The sequence below is a fragment of the Lepidochelys kempii genome, chromosome 22 (assembly GCF_965140285.1).
Source record: "Lepidochelys kempii isolate rLepKem1 chromosome 22, rLepKem1.hap1, whole genome shotgun sequence".
Lineage (NCBI taxonomy): Eukaryota > Metazoa > Chordata > Testudines > Cheloniidae > Lepidochelys > Lepidochelys kempii.
Window position 1 is genome coordinate 9,699,069 of NC_136401.1, and position 25,302 is coordinate 9,724,370.

Consider the following 25,302-nt stretch of genomic DNA (forward strand, 5'->3'; position numbering starts at 1 on the left):
ACCTAATCAATCCTTCAAGGTGCTGGAAACCTTCTGAGAGGTGCGGAATGCCCTAAACCCCACTAAAATCAACCAGGAGTTCAAGGAACTCAGCACCTAACAAGGGGCCTGATTCAGAAAAGCACCTGAGCGTATGTTTTAACCTTTATCTCATCCCTGCTGAGCAACACACTTGAACACATGATTTAGTCCCATTATCTCAATGAGATGTAAGCATGTGGTTACGGTCACGCGTGTGCTTTGTTGAATCAGAGCCAAGTATGGGAGCTGTATCACCTCTATAAAGATGGACAATTCCAACCAGGAAAGAAATCACCTCCAGAGTTTGCAATATTACATTTACAAAAATAATATACTTCTCTACCTGACTGGGTCCCCTTTTACATTTTATTTTGCTTCATTTCTAATGGCGCTCAGGCAAAAAGCTGCTTTAACTTACTTCTCAGTCTGTGCATGATGGCCCGCAAAGATGTGAAGGAAAGTGCAGGGCTTTGACAACAGGGTTACTCTATTAACTCACTGCAGAATAGCAAGGAGAGTGTATTTGATGTGTCAGCCTGAAGGGCTGGTTTGCTTTTATAATTAATTTTAACAACCAAATGCCAATAAGAATCCAGAAGTAATTTTACACCAGATTAGAACACTTTAAATCTGGGTCCTAAACAAGTTGACTTTGTCCTGTTAAAGTCTTATTATGAGCACTCAACCTGATGGGCTGACTGACAGGTGGTGCCCATAACACCTGAGACATACACATGGAAGATGCTTTGCAAAAAAAAAAAAAAATCATTTAACAACAAGATGCATGTGTAGAAGAGGGTCCCCCAGTCCTGCAAGGTGTTGACCACCTGCAGCACCTATTAAATTCAAGGGGAGCTGAGATTACGTAACATCTCGTAGAACTGGTGTCTAAGTTTGTCAATATTACAAGAACATTTTCAGGCTACTGCACAGAGAACTACATGCATCAGCCTCAGGCACATTAGTGCATTTCGCTCCTTTCCAGCAGCACACTGAAAGTGTAGCCTCAAGCTGGCTCACTAAAATTCCAATTCAATTTAGATTTAACAGGAAAGTTATACATTAAAAACTCAATAATTAATTATTTTTAAATCATCGCTGAGGATTAACAAAAATGGTACTACATTTAATTATACATGTTTTAACAATCAATTTGTATTTTGTCTAGAGTAACTGCCAGCTAGAATCTATTTCCAATGGGCATTAACCAGTGCTAACTGGTCTGCTAAAATACAGGATCTGCATTACTGAATCTATGCTGTTTTCTCCCTTCATCTGCATATTCCAGTACATCTTAAACAAAACACTTTGTCCTTGTCTCCAGAGTTTACAACTATCTTATTTTAATGCAGGTTCAACTTCTTCAGCGTTTGTTTTGTTAGCAACCATCTCTTAAACAATTGGTGCAACTCAGTTTTACATCTTTGCATTTAAAATGATGGATTCGTTTTCAATACTCAATTCGTACCACAGACCTGGATTTTAAACACCTCTGAAGTTCAGTGGGTTATTTGAATCTGGAGTTTTGATTCATCGTCATTATTATGTTAAAAATATTTATTTGTGGTTAACAACTTGCAACACATGTATTAAAATATTAGCTAATCCTCATTAAGGCTTAACACCATATATATAAGTATAATACATATTATATATATGGTGTTAAGCTTTAATGAGGATTTGCTAGTATATATGTGCATATAGATAGTAGATAAGTAAATGTACCTGTTAAATCTAAAAAAACCGAATTCCTTGGTCATAAACAAGGCTGATATTCGGGTTAGTGGTGGCACAGCCCCATTGGAGTTTTAAAGAGTTCGGCGCTTTGAAAGAGTAATGAGTGAGAGAGAGATGTCCCGCACCAACCCACCCCTTCTCCGCTACGCTCAGAACTTCATGCCGTCAACTGCTTATGTTTATGCTTTGTTTTCATATTGGCACTAATCTCTCCCAATTTAAGAGGTGACATATGTTCAAACACCTTCCAACAAACTATCAAGCCAAAGTATTTCTGAGACAAGATTTGGTAAGCAAGGCTTTATGCAGGATAAGACACACAATAACAAGTTACATGTTAACAAGCAAGACATACAACGAGTTCATGCATGAGGATAAGCATGATACCCTTTTTTAAATGGCATTCAACTACCATAGCGGATATTCAAAGGTTAATGACCAAAGATGACACATAAAAAGAGATGATGCCTAAAATCATTATAATGAAAAACTGACAAACTGAGAAGATATGAACAAATGCACATCCTGTTCCCAGACAACACCTACCAGAGATGAACAATACTGGATGAGAGGAGTAAGAAACACTTGAAAGGCACTTCCAAACATTCCACTTTGAGGAAAAACACTGATGGTTTCCCCTCAGCTAAGCAGCAGGCTGAAAGTTCAAAAGGCTCACATCTCACCAGAAAGAATAATAGTATCTGGAATGTGTGTGTCATCTGTCATCTCCAAGTGTCCCAAAACTCTTTAAAAACCATACAGCCAGGCACTACTTCCATCTACGGTACCACTCAAGTTCAGTCACCTCTGGGGTGGGAATTACTCATTGTCAAACAGTGCATAGTAACACTACATAATAATTTGGGACAGGAAGTGAAGATTAGAATTCCATTGCCAAATGAAATGGAATTGAAGAAGGTAAATTACAGTTACTCAAACAAATGGGAATTTGGCCAGCACACTCTTGCTCTGTACTATGGAGTTTTTAACAGAGACATGTCATTGGTTGTGGGTCTCAACTGAAAGAGGAGGGTGCCTTGCACGAAGCTAGGGAAAATATTTTGTCAAATAGTTTATTCGCTGAAAAATGAAGTTTCAGTCGACCCAAAATTATTCATGAATTTGTGTCGAGTTCAATCCCACTTGAAATATTTTCTGACTTTTGGACAGCCAAAATTTTCAAAAAATTCCATTATTAGTTTGCCTCCAAATGAATGTTTTTGATTTTTCAGAATTGCCAGTGAACCAAAAAATCCATTATTTGCCCAGCTCTACTTCTGTGGTATTGGACTCACTAGAAATAATCTGGGGCACTGGTCAATGCAAATTCAAAAGGGAAAATGCTACTCAAAAAATAACTCTCACTGATTCCTGAAGCACCTAGCTTTTCTATGTACTGCCCCATGGAGGTACTCATTGAGTCTTCTCCAGCTAAGCTTGTGAGGTCTCACTGGATCATGACTTGAGATGCTATGTTTGCAGAATAAATACTGAAATACACTTGAAATTAAAGCTTGGTATTTATAAGCCTGATGTGGTGATAGAGATCATGGTTATAAAAAGACAACTCATTCCAAGCAATATAGGAACCCACTTTAGCTATCATAAATTGGACTGTTTATTTTGAATTAATAAGATATAGGTCTACATATATATCTACACACAACTACAAATTCTGTATTAAAGCAGAATTGAAACCAATTTAAAGTGTTACACTGGGCTTTCATTTCACAAATGATGCCATTGATGCATTCAGAAATGCTAGTTTTAATTACAAGCTTTATTGTCAAATATATCTTAAAGCAAACTCATGGCAAGAAGCATTTTTTCTTTTCTTAGTCCTTTGAATGTCAGAATAACTGGATAAAATGGATAAAATTTTCACTTAAATCCAGGTTTCCTGTTATTCTTTAGACAGTTATTCAGCTCACATCTCTGGTGTTAGCAAACACCTCTATAATTAAAGAAACATTATTCCTAAATGCAGCCTGTACCTAGTCCCAACTCTCCTCTTTAGCCTCCAACATCTCATTTTCATTTGAATCTCACTCATTAATTGTACTTCATTTAAGCCCAACCTAGTATTTTATGAGTCTATTAAAGTGTTACTCCCATCACTTCTGCAAATCAAGATCTCAGCCACTATGAATAATAATAAATAGCAGGGCAGGAAATTCTTTGCTTTACATCTGCTTTTCATTAGATTACTTAACCCAGCAAAATCTATGAGCAATTAAACAACACAATCAGTTCTATGTTTGTAAATTCCGTCATGGCAAACAACTCAATGCTGTAGATACAAAACATCCTGAATGCTTTACACACAAAATTCTGATTAAGGAAACAAAGGTCACATTTTGCTAAATCTGCTTTACTGAGTCGAAATCTAAAACCTTAGGTTGATTCTGGTTGGAATACCCTGCTAAGGTAAAGTAAGGCCCCAACCAATTCCTGTTGGAAAAGCATCTCGCTGTTCCCTGGAAAAGCTAACGGCAACACTAAAATATAGATAATTAAAAAGATATCTGATGTGAACTTTAACGTGTTTGGAAATTGGTCTGGAAGCCTGAATCACGCATTATATTCACAGAACGCACACAATATAGGTAGGGGAAATACAGATTTCTCCACACTGTCCCACCAACACAACTTTAACCATGTTGTGGAGGGACTGCTTCTAAAAACTAAAGGAGGACTTGTGGCACCTTAGAGACTAACCAATTTATTTGAGCATAAGCTTTCGTGAACTACAGCTCACTTCATCGGATGCATTCAGTGGAAAATACAGTGAGGAGATTTATATACACACAGAACTTGAAAAAATGGGTGAAAACTGAATGTATCGTTCAGTCTCCATGCCTTGTCTTTTCAGCTGAGATTGCCAGCAAGGTGCTGACCTGGTGCTAATTTGGGGACCACTTTAGCAAAGCACCTAAGCACATTCTTAACTTTAAGCACATTCTTAAATCAATTCCTTTTCAACAAGGCAGTTAAGCATGTGCAGAAGTGCCCGAGTGAACTGGGCCTCTGATGTATTTCTTTGTGATGCTGGATATAAGGCTACAGAGTAAATTTTCAAAAGCACTAAGGTGATATAGGAGCCTAAGTCCAATTTTCAAAAGGGAGTTGGCTACTGGGGAGCCTACGGCCCAGATTTTTTAAGGCATTTAGGGGTTGCTGCGCTCAGTATTGCAACACCTAACTGGTTTAGAAGCCTAAATCTCATTTTCAAAAGGGACTTAGACACAGAGGAGCCAAAATCCCAATGTTGGTCAATGGGATTTTGGCTCCTAGGTGCCTTTTGAAAATGACGCTTAGCCTCCTAAATAAGTTAGGTGTCGCAATGCTGAACACAGCAATGCCTCGATATCTTTAAAAATCGGGGCCTATGTCTCACTGAAAGTCAATGGCACTTAGGCTCTTTTGAAAATTTTATCCATAGGCACTAGTTTGGCCTGTCCTATCTAAGCAGCTCTTCTATATTAGGTCATTTCTCAGAAGAGACTGAAAAACAGACCATTGTTAAAAATATTTTTTGATTCTCCAGATATGCAGGCTGCTGAGCTGCCTACTATAAATGTAAATACCTCTCTCCATTCACAAACCAGGTTACTTACAATGGGACAGATGGCAATTCAAGATTCTATTTTTAATGTGAAGGTTCTGTTGATTGTAGGCTTAAGATGTGGCTTTGTTTTTTTCTTGGTAGCCTTAAGTAAATCCTGAATGCTTGGGGCCTACCGTATGTATGGGGTAACTATTAAGGAAGGTTAACACTGAGACCTAATAATCCTTCCATGTACTCACTGCAATAGAGCTTGTACCTTTTATACAAAACAAATGTTTTCTTTGATTGTGAAAAAAAACCACCTCTCTCCAGTGTGCTGTTAAAGCCAAATAGAATATATTAATCTATGCTGCTTCATTATCTCTCATTAAGGCTTACTAAGAAACTACTCACCAGCAATTTGTGACATTTAATTTAATTGCCTGAGCCATATTTAATGATAAACACTTGTGACTGTGATGGTCTTCCTCAGCCCAGCTTATATTAGGGTCTAAAGTTGCCTTTGTCTACATGTTCGGACTGATAAAAACACGGTTGAAGAAGTGAATGACTGCAGTACTTACAGATCAAGTTCAAGCTTTGAGAAATGCATATTGGATTTACTGAGCGCACACCTGCTGCAATGACTTGACTTGCTAATGAGCTATGCAACAGAGAAGCTAACACAAGTGCATTCCCACGTTCCTGGAGAGGATGAAGGCAGGGCAGGGGAACTGGGGCAACAGTGGAAAGTATTCTTTCCGAATGTTCAGCCATTCAAAGCATGCAATATTGATGCACTGCATAGATATCTTAGCGTTCATGACTCTGTACTGGTGAGCCACAAGCCCTGAGAACTAAAATAGAATTTGTCAAAAGGAATTTCACTTAGTAAAATCAATCCCTGGAACGACAGTTTTTTAAAAAAGTGTCAAATTGGCACTCTTGGCAGATAAAACATATCATTAAGGTGGGTGTTCTCCCAGGCATTCCCCAGAAAAGGGGAAAACCCTTCATTCTCTATCACTCGGTTATCCTAGAGGGACTGCTTGCTGCTACGCTGCACCGTTTTAACGCAGCCAGATCAGTGATTTCAAGATGTTTCCCTTGACACAGAGACAGCAGTTAGGGTGACCTTTTAAAGCAGGATTTATAATAATAAATTTTAAAAAACCACAGAGCAAAGAACAATCTCAGTATCATTAGGATGTGCAGAAATACATGGGGTCATGCATGTGCACCAGTCAGTGGAGTAAGCCCTGAACTAGACTAGTGGAACTGAGAGCAGAATCAGGTCCAACATCTTTTTCTCCATTTAATTTTTCCTTGATCAGTTCATTCCCGTAATAATGGTCCTTCACTTTATACAACACCTAGCTATCCAGAAAAGAAGTGGGGTGAGAAAGGTGGGTTTGGGCTTTGGATTTGCAGATCCAGAATCAGGGGTGTTTAGGATCTGAGTTCTATTGTATCTAAGGGCTTGTTTATATAGGGGCTACCAGGAGAATTAATCCAAATTAACTACAGTGTGAATTTTAAATAGATTAGTTAAACCGCATTAAATTCCTGTGTACATGATTTTATTCAGAATGTGAAAGTGGCCTCAATTCTGTTTAACTGAACTTAAGTGAATTAAGCTAAACCAAATTAAGGGACCTTTAAATAAATAAGAGTGTCCACACATGGATTTAATGAGGTTTAACTAATCCACTTTAAAAGTTAAGTTTTGCTGAGTGTTCCTGTGTAGACAAGACCTTACTCCACCCCCAGGTCCCACTGTATGTATCTCCCCCATTGTATCAAAGCTGACATAACCGTTTTTGGATCATCCCTACATTCCATATGGAAAAAAAATAATGTACTACACTCTGACAAAGGCATCAAAAGCAGGATTGGTGAAGGGAGCGTACTCAGAGGTTGTTGAAGGGACCCCAAAACCTTGGAAGGCTAAATATTTCAAAACACATATGAAATGAACATTGATATTAGCTAACAAAACAAAGAGAATGCAAGACGCCCAACACAGTGTAACATATGGGTGATGCAGCGAAAAACAGATCATGAGAAGTATAAAAGAAGTGATAAAACGTGAAGCATGGAAAAGAGGAGTTCCATAAAATGTTTTGAATAACTGCACACACACATACCTGGTTTTGGCACAGAGTTGGTCATAGATTGAGGAACTTTGTCGTTAATTAGCTCAACACACTCACTCGGAAAGAATCCCACCTGTATGACAAGAAAAACAGAAACAGGGTATAAATGCAAAATATTAAAGATCGTATAGTCAAATTATTGTGTGTGAGAAGCCATGTTAGTTACCTTTTCTCTTTTAAGCCTGTTTGTATACTACTCCACAACTGTATGAAACATACACATGGATTAGTATCACTATGATTTTTCAAAAATGATGTAACCAGAAAGTCTATGAGCCAAGTACTTTGTATTGTGCAATACACTAAACTTTGTTATAAATCTGAAAGCTTTTTCCACAGGACATAAATATTTCAGCTTGCAACAAACTATACGTTTGTTCATACAGACGAGATGGCCTGCAGGCTCAAGTGAAATCTGAGGGGTGCAAAGCCGTGTTCTACTCTACACGAGGGTTAATTTCAAACACTCTGCGTACTATGGAAGGGGAAACTCTTCAGCTTTTAATATATCACTCAGCTAATTCAAAATGTTAGGAGTAATGATGTCTTTTCCACTGCCAATGTATTATACTCACAGATATCTTCTATGTTCATTGCTTTTTTAAAAATTAATTTAAATGCAGGCTAATATATTTGTGCATTTTTCTCTCGCAGTTGCTTTCAAAATGCCCTGTTACAGCAACATGCAGCTGTCAGCTCAGGGAGCACATTAGGGAACGAACGATGCAGCACTGTTTACTTTCAGAGTCTCTACAGCAAACACCAAGATAGTTATATTGTTGCTTCTAGACATCTTTGAACCCACTCCACACAGCTGTTTCTTTCCAAAGAAAACACGGCACATGCTCGGGACATCTCCATCTTGCCAGGGTAACAACAAACGTCACTAACTGCCGTTTAAAGGAGAGAATTTTTAGTTGCACTTGTCTCAACAAGTTCCTGAATTCATTTTGCTGGTACCAGTTCTAAAGACTTATATCCTGTAAGAGAGTCACCTTTTCTTCCCAGCTTCTCAAGAGATCATTCTTTCAGGGTCACAACCAACCCCTTATGCCTTGTTCTGACCCACTTTAAATCTGTGTCCTTGCCTTCCATACAAAGTTTTCATGATTTTGTATAAGAAGTGAGTTTAGTCCAAGAGTTAATCTCTACAGATGCAGCAGGGCACTGTTAGAGCATGATCCAGGATTAAAGGATTTGGCAATGTACTAAAATTAATAGTGGGGATGATATATACTTAGATAAATGCAAGGTCATCTAAAGGTAAAGACTGCTGCACATCTTAAATCAAGCGGGGAGAGGTTGGGTTATTGTAACACCATCATAAATAATGTTTCTATTACCACTGTAATTATACTTCAGCCTTAGTTTTTATGCCAGGTCCATGGTAGCTCATGATGCCAACACGGGAAGACACATGAGGCTCTTAAGCAACTTTATGGGGAAACTGTTCACACCTTAGTGAATCTAAGCAAACAGGAGGCATTACTGCTCTAATAGCAGCTACCAAACAAAATGAGAACTTTTCTTTTTCATGGGCTAAGGATAGGTTAAATCTCATCCAATGGATGGCACGTCCCTTTAAAATTTACACAATGATGAGCGAGCAAGCTGCAATTTTAAAACAGCATTGCTAGTTTGGGTTTCATTATAATGATTTACTGCCTTATTGACAAGTTAATGTCTTTGGTTTCACATATGCTGTTTGCCAGATAATTACATTAGTGATTGAGGTGGAGTGGAGAGAAAAGCCCCTCACTAATACAACATCAGGAAGCCCAGGAAGAATTTAGTTTACTTACTCTGTTCCCATTGCTACCTCTAGTTAGTACTGCATTTGCTTCTTGGCATACAGAAGAGTGTACATTTCCTTCTCTCTCCTTCTCTGGGATCTCCGGCACTTTTTAAAAAATTGTTTATTTAAGCCACAGATAAACCCATATAAAACACCCTTCCAGGTAATAGAATTCAAGAGGATGATGATACTTTGCACAGTGTGAAACAGGGACTTCAAGTCTGACAACCTAATAAACCCCACCCTCTATTTTCTCTTCGCATCAAAAGCATTGTCATCCATTATCTAATGCAGAGAGTCATCTTCCCCCACTAGCATATGCCAAACACCACATCACAACAGAAGACCCTTCATCAGAGAGCAGAGAAGCACCACCGACTGCACAGATTCCTACTGTGGCTTAAAGGCAATCTTCAATTTTATTTTCTATCTACATTTCAAGGCCATAATGCAAGCTGAATTTAGGAGGGGCCTTCACACCATGCATGAAATTTGCTTGAAAAAACAATGCTGGGATACGCCCTTGTACTAATGACCTGCTGCAGGTTTTGCTGTACTTCAACACCTACATGAAAATAATATACACTTATCTTGCCTCTCGGAGTCTCAGTTTACTCCTCTGGAAGACCCTGATTCAGGAAATCAAGGTGGGTATGTAAGTGCATGCCTATAGTTAAGCGTGTGCCTAAGCAATTTCCTCAAATGGGTGTAATGATTCTTTCTTTGCAGCCGAGGTCTGATGTTTGTTTAATGCTTGCAAAGGATTCAGTGAAAGGGTCTACAGAAGGGTAAAGAAATTATTATTAAGACATTCCAGGGTGTTGCCATATTTCCTTGTATCACAGGATACTTTGGGAGACATAAGACCACTCTACTATACAGATATCCAGGGAAGTCCCGGACGACTGGAAAAAGGCTAATGTAGTGCCAATCTTTAAAAAAGGGAAGAAGGAGGATCCTGGGAACTACAGGCCAGTCAGCCTCACCTCAGTCCCTGGAAAAATCATGGAGCAGGTCCTCAAGGAATCAATTCTGAAGCACTTAGAGGAGAGGAAAGTAATCAGGAACAGTCAGCATGGATTCACCAAGGGCAAGTCATGCCTGACTAATCTAATTGTCTTCTATGATGAGATAACTGGCTCTCTGGATGAGGGGAAAGCGGTGGACGTCTTGTTCCTTGACTTTAGCAAAGCTTTTGACACGGTCTCCAACAGTATTCTTGCCAGCAAGTTAAAGAAGTACGGGCTGGATGAATGGACTATAAGGTGGATAGAAAGTTGGCTAGATTGTCAGGCTCAACGGGTAGTGATCAATGGCTCCATGTCTAGCTGGCACCCGGTATCAAGTGGAGAGCCCCAAGGGTCGGTCCTCGGGTCGGTTTTGTTCAATATCTTCATAAATGATCTGGAGAATGGTGTGGATTGCACCCTCAGCAAGTTTGCAGATGACACTAAACTGGGAGGAGAGGTAGATACACTGGAGGGTAGGGATAGGATACAGAGGGACCTAGACACATGAGAGGATTGGGCCAAAAGAAATCTGATGAGGTTCAACAAGGACAAGTGCAGAGTCCTGCACTTAGGACGGAAGAATCCCATGCACCGCTATAGACTAGGGACCGAATGGCTAGGCAGCAGTTCTGCAGAAAAGGACCTAGGGGTTACAGTGGACGAGAAGCGGGATATGAGTCAACAGTATGCCCTTGTTGCCAAGAAGGCCAATGGCATTTTGGGATATATATGTAGGGGCATTGCCAGCAGATTGAGGGACGTGATCGTTCCCCTCTATTCGACATTGGTGAGGCCTCATCTGGAGTACTGTGTCCAGTTTTGGGCCCCACACTACAAGAAGGATATGGATAAATTGGAGAGAGTCCAGCGGAGGGCAACAAAAATTATTAGGGGACTGGAACACATGACTTATAAGGAGAGGCTGAGGGAACTGGGATTGTTTAGTCTGCGGAAGAGAAGAATGAGGGGGGGATCTGATAGCTGCTTTCAACTACCTGAAAAGGGGTTCCAAAGAGGATGGATCTAGACTGTACTCAGTGGTAGCTGATGACAGAACAAGGAGCAATGGTCTCAAGTTACAGTGGGGATATTAGGAAAAACTTTTTCACTAGGAGGGTGGTGAAACACTGGAATGCATTACATAGGGAGGTGGTGGAATCTCCTTCCTTAGATATTTTTAAGGTCAGGCTTGACAAAGCCCTGGCTGGGATGATGTAGTTGAGGATTGGTCCTGCTTTGAGCAGGGGGTTGGACTAGATGACCTCCTGAGGTCCCTTCCAACCCTGATATTCTAGGATTCAGTATTACAATGCCAGGATGTATGTTACTGCTATTATAAAAATGAACCATTAAAAAAAAATTGTGAGTAACAAGAACTCAATGTTTGTTGGCTACAATATTTACCACCACCAGACCACTACCACCAATGCCCAAGTCAAATCAGCCTTTTGGAAATGTTGCTTTATAATATATAATCATCCTACTTTACCTTGTCACAGTGTCATGTCTGGAACATAATCTGCCCCTTATGGGAAGTACTGCCTGCAGGTCAGTCCACGCTGCCTCATGGTCTGGCTCTTTAAGTGTTGTATAATCTGATTATAGATACAAAGATCTGGTAGATACTGGGAGAGAGGAAACCGTCCCGGGAGCAAGCAGGGTTTGGAAGGAAACCCTGGTATTGCTTCTTTAAAGGCCTGGGGCAAGGCTCCCCTCTCTCCCAACTGGGGATGAGTTGGGACAAGGGGACGAGCATAAATGCTGCCTCTTCCTTCACGCCGGGCAGATGCCTGCAGACACTGAAGGGAGTGAGAGAAGGCTCCTGCAGGGTCATAGAATCATAGAAGATATGGGTTGGAAGAGATCTCGGGAGGTCATCTAGTCCAACCCCCTGCTCCAAGCAGGACCAACCCCAACTCAGGTGTCCTGAGTCACCAGCCTGAGGACTAAGTGGGGCCAACTGCTTCGATTACCCAGCTGCAGGAGGTGAGCAGTAAGGAGAAGACACAGGAATAGAAGTAAATTGCAACCCAGCTCCAGGAGAAGAGCTGGGGACTCCTGGTAAGGGAGAGGGACAAGAACTGCTTGAACTACCCAAGTTCCAAGAGGAGGGCTGGGCTCATGCCATAAAGACAGACATAATGACTGAGAAGATAACCCTGAGATGATTGGGAACAGAGGTTACAGGGCAGGCTCCAGAAAACCAGAAGCACCTTTTGTTTATTTGGGACTTTTTGTTATGGAATCTTTTGATGAGGTTTCATAATAAACAAGCCCCAAGGAGAATATTAAGTCAAGCATCAAGAGTGCCTGAAGGAGAGTTACAAGCTTCTTGAGAAGGGAAACTGAGGCAAGGAGTACATGCAGCACCACACTAATTCAGCAGGGGGAACCACAGGGCAGGCACAACCTACAAGAGATCTACAATATGGACCAAATTTCTAACAGAATTACGGACATCGATCTGCATAGCAAACCAACAGTGGGCGCAAGTCGGAGTTAGCAGCATGAGGACTCAGATTTTTCCCCTCTAGAGTTTTCTTTGTGCTAGATAGTGCTCAGCCCTGCATGCCTGCAAGATGGGAAAAAGAGGATACAAAGAGTCTCCCCAGTGACGGAAGGGCAAGGCACAGTTCTAGCCCTGGTACTACTGGCATGCAAGGATTGAGGGACTCTAATGCCAACAGCATTGCAAGAAAATGCAGAGCTAGGTGAGGGAATGGCCAAGGAGAGAGAGAGAGAGAGAGAGAGAGAGAGAGAGAGAGAGAGAGCGCGAGACACACACACACACACTTTGGTCACATACTTACAGGTAAAGTGCAGCCCTTCTACTCAGCAAAGCAGCACAACTGCTCTTAGTGTAGGAAACTTTTTGTTGCCAGGACTAAACTCAGATACAATTTTGTCTAAGCTGTTATTGCAATTGATCCTGCAGATAGAGGTGGCCGGCTGGCTAAGAAATGTCGCCACTGGTGATGCATCCAGTGGGCTCTTTCACAACGCCTGTCTCACAAGTGACGTCTCTCTCCAGCAAGATGGTTGCCTTCAGCACTGGGTTCCCAAAACAACAAACAGAAGCTAGAATTCAATTTTTCCTTTAAAGACTTGAGTTTGCAAACCTGTGCTAAGTCCACATAAACGTGCTTTGCTCTCTAACATACGAGCATTTTATTTTACTCTGAAAACTTCTACATTGCAAAATTATGCACAAAGAAAAACACTCTCAACTAATAGTCTGTTTCACTATCCTGACCAATCTAAGGCAGATCTATGGGTCTTTGGGGGAATGCTATACATTCTTGAAATCCCCCAAAAGATTAGGATTTAAGTAAGCAAATTTTAACTGTGCTCAGTATGGAATACAGGTTAGAGGGGACATTTGAAAGGCCAAGGGTTCATGGTCTAGCTTTCAACAGAGAGCTTATCAAGAATGGCAAAATGTGCCACTGCATCTCAAAAGCAGCTAAGAGAAATGATTGTTTCCAGGGTTTTAGTTCCTGAGGACTGTGGGGATGGAGTGGAAGACTGAAAGAACAGAGGATGAAGAAAAGGAAGGAAGGAAGGAAAATACCACACTGCAGAGAATGAGGAGGGTGACACTTAATGAGGAGGAGACTGTGTCTGGGGAATAATCTTACAGTGAATGCCATGATTCATTAAGAACACGTGAACATAAATATAAGTCAAAATGTCATTAAAAACTCCACTTTACGTCATTCTATGTCTTAAAAGCAAACCCTAAGTGGTTGCCTTGTACCACAGGTAGAGGTGGGTTGCATCACAGACACTAGAGCATCTTTGCCATCTATCAGGAAAGATGCTGCTATAATGGAAGTACAGACATTTGGAGACTTTTTTTTTTTAAGTCATGGGTTCCATTTTACTGGAGTGGAATGAAAACCAGAATGATGAGTTCCCAAACATGTTCCTAAATCTGACCGGTGATTCAATCCAACCAAATTTGTATTCTTTCATATTTGCTTTTTCATAAACATCTGTGTGACTAGTTTTCTTCTCATGAATGACAAGGGGGAAAGGTTTATTATGTGGAAGGGACATGGATATTTGTGTGTGAATGCATATATACCAGCTGGAAGGCTCCCCTTGGACAAACATATGCAATTACTCAGTGTGAATGTAAAAATTCAATGTGAAATCTGATAGTTTGCAATGAATAATCCAGTCAGCTTGGTCTTTGGCTACTCTGCTCTGCTTACCCTGCCTGGTTATACCCAGGCCTAGAAAGTGGTTCTTATCAAGACTCCATTTGCTAGATGGGGGCTTCTAAGCTCTAACACCATGACAATCTTCTCCACAACTGACCCATGGCAGCTCAGTCTGGAATTTATGTGACACTGTATTTAGGTATAATTCTGGCACTAATGAAACACGACATCCCTTGTCAAACATGAAAATTCATCTACAGTATAAGCTTTCAGGATGGAGACTAGGGAGTGGGAGGCATTAGCCACCTCAAGTGAAGTAATAAAAACTTGACACTTGCCTTACATATTCAGGGGGAGCATGGGGAATCAGCTCCCTCATTCCTGAAATTACTAACAACTGCCTGTGATCTTATTTCTGATCTTATCGTCATCTTGTGACTGTTGACTCTTCTGCCAGACATGATGTAACTTTGCAGATGTTATCTGCATGCAAATGCACACACGGTGAATCTGGACTTTCCCTTTAAAAATTTCCAGACATGGTGCAAAGTAGCTGATCTTTTTGTGCACATGAATCGTGAGCTAGTTTCCTCCATATTCCTTAATGTGTCAGAGAAATGTTTAACACAGAAGCAGTGGTACAAGACATGCAGGAGCGATGCAATGCTCAGATGGAGCAGAGAGAAATTTAACACATCAGATAACTCTGCCTACGATTGATCATCATTCAAGTGCAATTGATTCATGCTACCCTTGAAATTTCATCTTATTCTGTTTTGCTTCCTCAACATCCCTATCTCACCCAGGTTCTCTTATCTCCAAGACAACTACATTTTAGAGTCTTTCCCATTTTATAATTCTTCTTCCTTCCCCCTCCTGATGTGTCCACGGGTCATTTCTGTAGCTTCTTAGCTCCATAATCTCTTTCCTTACTTACACAACACCTTCCTTTTCCCCAGAATCTTTAAACCAACTCCTCTGTATTCACTTTAGATTTCTCATTTTGTCCTGGTACAAATGACTAGCAGAAAGACAAGGAAAAATATTGTAATAAGAAAAAAACACAAGTTTTTCTTATATCCTAGAGAAAGAGAGAACAATCAAGGAAAACAAGATCAGTTCAGTAAAGACAGACAACATGTTTATGCAGTCAATATCTCAGAAAAGAGACAACTAAACAAGAGTGCAACCTTAGATACAGACATGCACAATAAAGAAAACCCCAGAAAGGGATCAGAACTTGATCGGCCAGGGGCTAAACAACAGGGCCTGATCCAATAAAGCATTTAAGTACATGCTTAACTTAAAGTACATGAGTAGTCTCACTGGGCTGGACTAGGTTCTTATTACTTAATACTCTATAGAAACAAGCCCAATATTTAGTCCCTATCCAGTGTGCGTTCACTGCAGTAGAATCACCCTCTGTAGAGTCAGCATAAAGACTCCTTCAAAAAACAAGCCTGTCTGTGGAACATGTAATGAGCTTAGCTATTTTAAAAATCAAAGCCATTGAGTCTATCACAGGAGAAGACTGAAGGTGGCTGGCCCCTTAGTTTAGTCACCATCCTTTTGACACTGGGATCAAAGACAGCTACCACCAGTGCTAATGGCAATTTGTTTAAAAATATTTCTGAGAAAACAAATGAGAAGAGATTTAAAGTGAAACCCAGTTTGCAAATCTTAGTCTGAAATAAACAATCAATCATTATGTATTTCACACAGTTCGTAAGATTAGAGAGACGTCTCTGAAAAAGTGTGAATGCCCCACAGGGAACAGAATCATAATCAACTGGCAAGAGCCAACGGATCTCTGCTGATTTATTTTAATAATTAAAGTGACTTGAACACAGATTAGCATTATTTTCACCACCGTTTTTAATTTGAAACGGGAAACTGAAAGTGTTTGCTTATCCATAAATACTGGAAAGGTTACATGGTTTAAACATAGCTTCTACAAGTGCCAGTTTTGCTTCGCTACACTCTTTTGTAGCATGTTACAACAATACTCTTCACCGATCGTAACACACCTCTAGGCCTACTATATCAACAGCAGGATAAGATTTTTTCCCCCCTCTCTTTTTCCTGTAGTGGGCAACAGTGTCAAAAAGCTGTGCTAAGTCAATAAACTGTTTTTTTTCCTACACTCATACCAATATGTCTTACACTTAAAAAGAAATATCCTTTTCTTTGTACAGCTATGGGATTTGTGACCATTTATTTCAGATGGTGTTTGATGGAAATGAAAGATCTCTATCAGCACATTGCAAAGAGATTAGACTAAACCCTGCTTGGTGCTACAGAAAACTGCATCCCTCAGTAAACCGCTTTCACGGCTGCGAGCAAGCTACTGAGCATGAGGAACAGCTGCTGCACGTGCCTGCATAATAATTCCACTGCTAGTGTCTAATTCACTGCTTCATGAAGAGCTCTGGGGTATGCTGAGGACAGAAGGTGCAATTAAAAATCCTAATTCTATCAACCTTAACTATAATGCCATATTTCTGCAGCTGTTGGGATCCGCTATATGGGTCTGTGAACTGATTGCATGTGCACACAGATGAAGCCATTCTCATGGGTTTACTCAGCAATGTATCTTTTTACTTGTGTGCTACATAAGAATCCATATGATTTATTCTGATTTTGGCAAGGGTGGGGGTAGAGAGAGGCGTGCAAGGGAGCCCTGAGCTGTAAACATATGTACCTGACGCCTTTCATAACCAATACTCTTTGCATATGGTCAGAGAGAGAGAGAGAGAGAGAGAGAGAGAGTGTGTGTGTGTGTGTGTGTGTGTGTAAAAAGGTGGTAGATTCCGGACCTTTCATGGGGATGCAGTGCTTATCTGCTGAGTCAGCTTGATGTCAGATGTTTGAACTCTGTGTACAGCTAATGGGAACTTTTGCTGATTCTCTCTGAGATTAGTTGAGGTATGTCCTGTTCATTCCTATGAGAGGGTTTAGACTAGTCTCTCTCTCAGGGCCAGTGTGAATTAGAAAGGCCTTGCAGGGAAAACCCAATGAACTGCCCAGCTTGGGAAGAAATCTTAGGCTGGTGTTTATGGTTTTGTTGTTATTTAAATTAACAATAAAGGCAAACCTCAGGAAGCGGGTAAGTTTTGACCCTATTCAGTGTGTTCTTGCTTCTGTTCAGAGCAAAGGGGGAACTGCACCAGTTTACAATGTGAAACAACTGCAGGATGGAGGACTCACCTGTTTAAAATGAAGCTTTCAGGATGAAACTCAAAGGAAGGTAGCACAAAGAGATGGAAAGTAAGTTCTCTTCCCCTTCGAAGCCTCTATACACTATAGTCTTAATTTCATATTCTGCAAGTCCACACTGGAGTGTTGTGCCAGCATTTGGAAAGCAAGGGCTGGAGTTCTGCTGTAAGATTGGAATTTTCAAGGGAGTCTAAGGCCTGTTTTACACCAAAATGGTAGATCAACCTAGCGATGTCACTCAGGAGCATGAAAAACTCACAGCCCTGAGAGCTGTGGTTAAGCCAACCTAAGCCCCGGTATAGACAGTGCTAGGTCAGTGGAAGTATTATTCTATTGATCTAGCTACTGCCTCTCGGAGAGGTGGATGTATGATAGCGATGGAAGAACTTCTTCCATCTCAGTAGTGAGCATCTACACAACAGCACTGCAGCTGTAGTGTTTCTCACGTAGACATACCCTGAGAGTGTTAGTCACCCAACTCCCATTCAGTTTCAATAGGGTCTGGATGCCTAACTCCCGGCGAGTTTGAAAATTCAGCCTAAATCTCTCCTACAAACTGAGAGGCTCTACTGTCAACAAAGAGAGAGTAACTATGCACACAATTCTCAAAGTCACATAGACCAGAAAATTCAGCCATCAGGCCCCATCCACTTGCCTGGAAACAACTGATCCTCAAAGTAACAAAACAATAAGCACTACTTCTGTAGCATGTTTCATCAACTTTACAAAGGCAGACAAGCCTAAATCATTACCTCCGTTACAGACACAGAAACCTGGGCACAGATTGGTTGAGTGACTTGCCCACGGTCACACAGAGTTGGGGCTAGGACCCACGTCTCCTGACTCCCAGTCCCATGCTTTATCCACTGGAACACTCTGAATCCTGTAGGACACCCTGCATTGCTTTGCCGAGTCTAGATTTAATTGGTCCAAATAATAGGAAAATACAAGACAACATGTGAGGACTCAATCCTTCAAAGCCTTGGAAACAAGCAGGGAGAACTGGAGGTCCTGGTGATGTCAAGGAACTATGACGTGATCGGAATAACAGAGACTTGGTGGGATAACTCATATGACTGGAGTACTGTCATGGATGGTTATAAACTGTTCAGGAAGGACAGGCAGGGCAGAAAAGGTGGGGGAGTAGCACTGTATGTAAGGGAGCAGTATGACTGCTCAGAGCTCCGGTACGAAACTGCAGAAAAACCTGAGTGTCTCTGGATTAAGTTGAGAAGTGTGTGCAACAAGAGTGATGTAGCGGTGGGAGTCTGCTATAGACCACCGGACCAGGGGGATGAGGTGGATGAGGCTTTCTTCCGGCAGCTCACGGAAGCTACTAGATCGCATGCCCTGATTCTCATGGGTGACTTTAATTTTCCTGATATCTGCTGGGAGAGCAATACAGCGGTGCATAGACAATCCAGGAAGTTTTTGGAAAGCGTAGGGGACAATTTCCTGGCGCAAGTGCTAGAGGAGCCAACTAGGGGGGGTGCTTTTCTTGACCTGCTGCTCACAAACCGGGTAGAATTAGTGGGGGAAGCAAAAGTGGATGGGAATCTGGGAGGCAGTGACCATGAGTTGGTTGAGTTCAGGATCCTGACGCAGGGAACAAAGGTAAGCAGCAGGATACGGACCCTGGACTTCAGGAAAGCAGACTTCGACTCCCTCAGGGAACGGATGGCCAGGATCCCCTGGGGGACTAACTTGAAGGGGAAAGGAGTCCAGGAGAGCTGGCTGTATTTCAAGGAATCCCTGTTGAGGTTACAGGGACAAACCATCCCGATGAGTCGAAAGAATAGTAAATATGGCAGGCGACCAACTTGGCTTAATGGTGAAATCCTAGCGGATCTTAAACATAAAAAAGAAGCTTACAAGAAGTGGAAGGTTGGACATATGACCAGGGAAGAGTATAAAAATATTGCTCGGGCATGTAGGAATGTTATCAGGAGGGCCAAATCGCACCTGGAGCTGCAGCTAGCCAGAGATGTCAAGAGTAACAAGAAGGGTTTCTTCAGGTATGTTGGCAACAAGAAGGAAGCCAAGGAATGTGTGGGCCCCTTACTGAATGAGGGAGGCAACCTAGTGACAGAGGATGTGGAAAAAGCTAACGTACTCAATGCTTTTTTTGCCTCTGTTTTCACTAACAAGGTCAGCTCCCAGACTGCTGCGCTGGGCATCACAAAATGCGGAAGAGATGGCCAGCCCTCTGTGGAGATAGAGGCGGTTAGGGACTATTTAGAAAAGCTGGACGTGCACAAGTCCATGGGGCCGGACGAGTTGCATCCGAGAGTGCTGAAGGAATTGGCGGCTGTGATTGCAGAGCCACTGGCCATTATCTTTGAAAACTCGTGGCGAACCGGGGAAGTCCCGGATGACTGGAAAAAGGCTAATGTAGTGCCAATCTTTAAAAAAGGGAAGAAGGAAGATCCTGGGAACTACAGGCCAGTCAGCCTCACCTCAGTCCCTGGAAAAATCATGGAGCAGGTCCTCAAAGAATCAATCCTGAAGCACTTGCATGAGAGGAAAGTGATCAGGAACAGCCAGCATGGATTCACCAAGGGAAGGTCATGCCTGACTAATCTAATCGCCTTTTATGATGAGATTACTGGTTCTGTGGATGAAGGGAAAGCAGTGGATGTATTGTTTCTTGACTTTAGCAAAGCTTTTGACACGGTCTCCCATAGTATTCTTGTCAGCAAGTTAAGGAAGTATGGGCTGGATGAATGCACTATAAGGTGGGTAGAAAGCTGGCTAAATTGTCGGGCTCAACGGGTAGTGATCAATGGCTCCATGTCTAGTTGGCAGCCGGTATCAAGTGGAGTGCCCCAAGGGTCGGTCCTGGGGCCGGTTTTATTCAATATCTTCATAAATGATCTGGAGGATGGTGTGGATTGCACTCTCAGCAAATTTGCGGATGATACTAAACTGGGAGGAGTGGTAGATACGCTGGAGGGGAGGGATAGGATACAGAAGGACCTAGACCAATTGGAAGATTGGGCCAAAAGGAATCTGATGAGGTTCAATAAGGATAAGTGCAGGGTCCTGCACTTAGGACGGAAGAACCCAATGCACAGCTACAGACTAGGGACCGAATGGCTAGGCAGCAGTTCTGCAGAAAAGGACCTAGGGGTGACAGTGGACGAGAAGCTGGATATGAGTCAGCAGTGTGCCCTTGTTGCCAAGAAGGCCAATGGCATTTTGGGATGTATAAGTAGGGGCATAGCGAGCAGATCGAGGGACGTGATCGTTCCCCTCTATTCGACATTGGTGAGGCCTCATCTGGAGTATTGTGTCCAGTTTTGGGCCCCACACTTCAAGAAGGATGTGGATAAATTGGAGAGAGTCCAGCGAAGGGCAACAAAAATGATTAGGGGACTGGAACACATGAGTTATGAGGAGAGGCTGAGGGAGCTGGGATTGTTTAGCCTGCAGAAGAGAAGAATGAGGGGGGATTTGATAGCTGCTTTCAACTACCTGAAAGGGGGTTCCAAAGAGGATGGCTCTAGACTGTTCTCAATGGTAGCAGATGACAGAACGAGGAGTAATGGTCTCGAGTTGCAGTGGGGGAGGTTTAGATTGGATATTAGGAAAAACTTTTTCACTAAGAGGGTGGTGAAACACTGGAATGCGTTACCTAGGGAGGTGGTAGAATCTCCTTCCTTAGAGGTTTTTAAGGTCAGGCTTGACAAAGCCCTGGCTGGGATGATTTAACTGGGAATTGGTCCTGCTTTGAGCAGGGGGTTGGACTAGATGACCTTCTGGGGTCCCTTCCAACCCTGATATTCTATGATTCTATGATTCTATGATTCTGGTGCTGGCAGTGTATTTCCAGTTGTCTTTGAAAGGGTGCAATGTAGGCTCCTCACCAATGACAGACCCGCTCTGCCAGACAGCGTGGAGAGATGATGGAGTCATGGTTCCATCCTTATCTTGGACCCTTTCGAGAAGGTGGCACCACTACTCCTATGCAACAATACCTCTGTTCCCAGCCCCTGCTCACTTTGGGGAAGTCACATTACACCTTACTTTCCCCACTCAGGGATTCTGTGTAGCCCTATCAAAAGTCATGGGCATTAGCAATACCAGCAGCATTGGCAGTTCTGTGTAAATCCTACAGGCACCAAAGACTAGATTCTCAAACCTCCATTCATGTCACTCTCTCTGAGCGAATTCCTGGTGCATACCTGAAATCCATGTTTGCCCCTCCACCACGTGGTCAGCTCCTTTGGTGGCATGTCAATAACGGACACAATGTCTCCCACCTGGAAAAGAATTGCAACATAAATACCACCCCCAATGTAGCTGGAGACGGAGACAGGGTACTGTTAGAGCGAATGCACATTCTTCTCCACTGCATCAAATCCTAAAGCCATCCTCTGCTTTGAGGTATCTGCCCTTGTATAAGCTACCGCTGAAGTATGAGACTTAATGCATTGTAAATCCTACAAGATGCACCTTTTTAATGTACTCATAAGGAGTTGTTTAAGAGTAGCCAATGGATGCACGCATGTTCTGATTAAGCGGTGCAGTGTGCCCTGAGGTAAATAAGCCCCGAAGCATGAAACCCCTTGGGAAATGTTCTCACACAGCTGAACTCGTTTTTCCCCTTGTACAATATGTGTTTGCATCTCTGACTGCTGCCATCCCCTCACCCTCACAAAGTTAAGAACTGCACTCAGTTCTCCTGACCTGACAAAGACGCTCGCCTCTGAATCCGGAAGCTAACAAAGCAGTAAGGCAGCGTGACGTTACTGCAGCAGGATGGGAAGAGACCAAAGGGGACAGGGTGGCCAAGGAGGCTTTCTGAAGCTTCCCTCATTCCTTTGGGACCCATTCCCGAAAAGAACACACACAAAACCAGATAAATGGTTTGCACTGTTGCTTCAATGGCTGAAAATGACATTGGCAGAACTCATTCTAGATGCTTATACTAGTTTGGTGGGAGGGTGACTTGTGTACTGCAGCATGCAATACTTTTTCTGAAATTGAGTAAATTCTTCACCGGATACTATAATAAATGATAACATAGCTCCCATATAGTGTTTTTCATCACTAGATCTCAAAATGCTTCACAAAGAGATAAGCATCATTACTCCTATTTTTCAGGTGGGGAAACTGAGGCACAGAGCAGTGACGTGACTTGCCCAAGGTCACCCAGTAGCTTAATGGCAGAGCTGGGAACAGAATTTGGGTCTCCTGAGTCCCTACCCAGTGCTCTATCCACTAGGCAACACTACCTCCCCAGAATCTACAGAAGCCAGAAATTAGCCAGATTTCTTTACTATTCAGAATCAAACAAAGGACTGGCTCGGGAATCAGCTTCTTTAAAATGTTTATTGGACAATAAAAATCTTTTTAATATCACAAGAGAGCATGGTCTCCTGGTTTAGGGGTCAGAACACAACGCTGGGAGACTGGAGATCTGTAGTCTAATCCCAGCTCTACCCTGCTCACTATATGAATTTGGCCAAGCTGCAAGTGTGCTGTGCCTCAGTTTCCCATCTGCAAAATTAGACTAGTAACAAAAACTTACCTACCTCGATAGTTCTTGCCAAACTAAATTATCGGCTTGAACAGGACTTTGACACTGATAAACAGAACGTGCCATACTAGTGCAAACCATTTTACTGCTATTATTAATATTGAAACACTGTCAAATAGTCTATGCCCTAAATGATATATACTGTAACTTAAGAGGGATATAGTCTATTTAACTTACATCTTTCTGTTTCACTCTGTGTGTTTGTTTATAGTAGTGAGTGCTGAGCAGTGAATCTGAATAAAACCCTCAACACTCCTTAAATATCTGTATTATCTGCAAGGTGGCACAACTAAAGCTGTCATCAGAGAAACACCTTTGGGGCAGGGTCTGTGTTGCCCTTTATATTTGTGTGCAATGTTCTCAAAGCTCCAAACAAAATAACAGTGCATACAAGTGAACTGTCACAGCATACTTGCACAGTACAATGGGCAGCAGAGAAAATGGAGAGAGAGATTTTCCAGCGATCAACACCTACAATCAGGGCCCAATTTTCAGAAGGGCTCAACACCCAGCAGCCCCATGGTGACACGTCTGGCTGGATTTTCAAAAGAGTGCAGAGCCCAATACACCAAGCTCTTTTGAAGCCCTGTCCCCTTATTTTGCGCTCACGCCCTCTCTCTCTCACATGCATACACACACAGTGTACCAGATGCATTTCCTCTTCTACATTTGACAATGAGGAATGTATGTTCCTCTAGTTATTTACCTCAAAGGACAGTTCATCTGCTGCCTGAGCAATGTATCTCTTAATAACATGGGCAGCCGCAATGGCAGGCACGTTAATGGATGATTCTTCATGGACTAGCAGGTGATTCCCCTTGTTATCGATCTGCAACAAAGAGCACGGTAGGTTGTGAGGCAGCTGAGAACATGTGGCTCTGCGAATACATTTCACTGGTGCTCATGCATGACAGGGATTTCAAGCTGATTCACAAAGACAGCACAGCTTAGGGGCCCCCTGAAGAGAACAGCGTGGAGGGACAATGTAGGGCACAGAATACATAGAAATGAAGAGGAAGGACAGTTTATAAATTAAGTTTCAGAAGGTCACATCACCCTTTCCCATCCATTCATTGTTGAGGATGCAGTCTTTGTGCATTTTTGTATTGAACTCTAACATGACAGTGAATGTGTATGCCTCCCCAGGATCTGTCATGGCATCATATTTGTTTTCTTCAAGTACTTAGAAAAATAACAGAATGACGACAAAAATGCTTTGCAAGCAGGGAATTTAATGACAGGAGGGACAATGAGGATGACAAAGCTACAGAAAAAATATAAAATCTAGTCTACTCTTCTGCCAGTTTCTATAATGTCTGAATTTCCAGTAAGAAATTATGGTTCCGCTGGCTTTTTTACCCCCTGCTATGCTTCCCAGTCAGTTTTTAAAACTCAGATTATTGTCCCCATCTGAAAAGCAATTTTGTAAGAGTCTCAATTAATTTGGGAAGGTCAGTCAGGCGAACTTAAGTTTTATTAGTGCACTTTCACTAGTGCACATAATAGCTGAGTTGTAACCTTAATTTCCAGTAAATTCTCCAGTTTCATTCACCTCTAAAAGTCCCTGATCATTTCTCCTTTTGGGCTGAAAATCTGCCACACCTCATCTTAACCTAAAGGTTTTTGTTTGTTTGTTTTTTTGACAAATTTGAGGAGAATCACGCATCCAAATTACAAACATTTAAAATTTAGCTACATGAACATGCTAGCTAGTACATTTCTCAAGATTTGTGAAGTCGAACAACAGTTCTTCCTGTGTCCTGTGTGATACAGTAATGTCAGCAGGCAATGGGAAGATCTACATACACCACTACTCAGACTGACTAGGGTCAGCATTGTTGTTGACCAAAGGGAGCAGGTGGTCTTGATCACTTACTCCCATTCTTTCCTCCTCCCTCTACCCACTAAGGCTGGCGGTTTAAGTACTAGTGCTTGAGGTGGCTCAAAACAATAAACAGAGAAATCAGTGCTACAGCTGTACATAAACAGGACCGCTGAGAGCACACAACACAAGCTCTGTTGAGCCATTTAACAGAAGAGATGGCAAAGCGGAGTAGATAATATTGGTGGTTTCGATGCAGCTGTCTTTAAAAAATAGAGAGCCAAAAATAG

General features: G+C 42.0%; 1 protein-coding gene across 6 annotated transcripts in view; it reads right to left on the minus strand.

The window, feature by feature from the left end:
- Positions 1–25,302, minus strand: part of ARHGAP32 (Rho GTPase activating protein 32) — a 416,149-nt gene that overhangs the window by 89,059 nt on the left and 301,788 nt on the right. For all 6 annotated transcript variants that reach the window (XM_078849914.1, XM_078849912.1, XM_078849913.1 and 3 more), the window contains 3 exons: positions 23,897–24,019; positions 21,833–21,910; positions 7,453–7,534 (listed from right to left, as the gene is read on the minus strand). In XM_078849914.1, the coding sequence (XP_078706040.1) occupies positions 7,453–7,534; positions 21,833–21,910; positions 23,897–24,019 (283 nt within the window). The remainder of the gene's footprint in view (positions 1–7,452; positions 7,535–21,832; positions 21,911–23,896; positions 24,020–25,302) is intronic.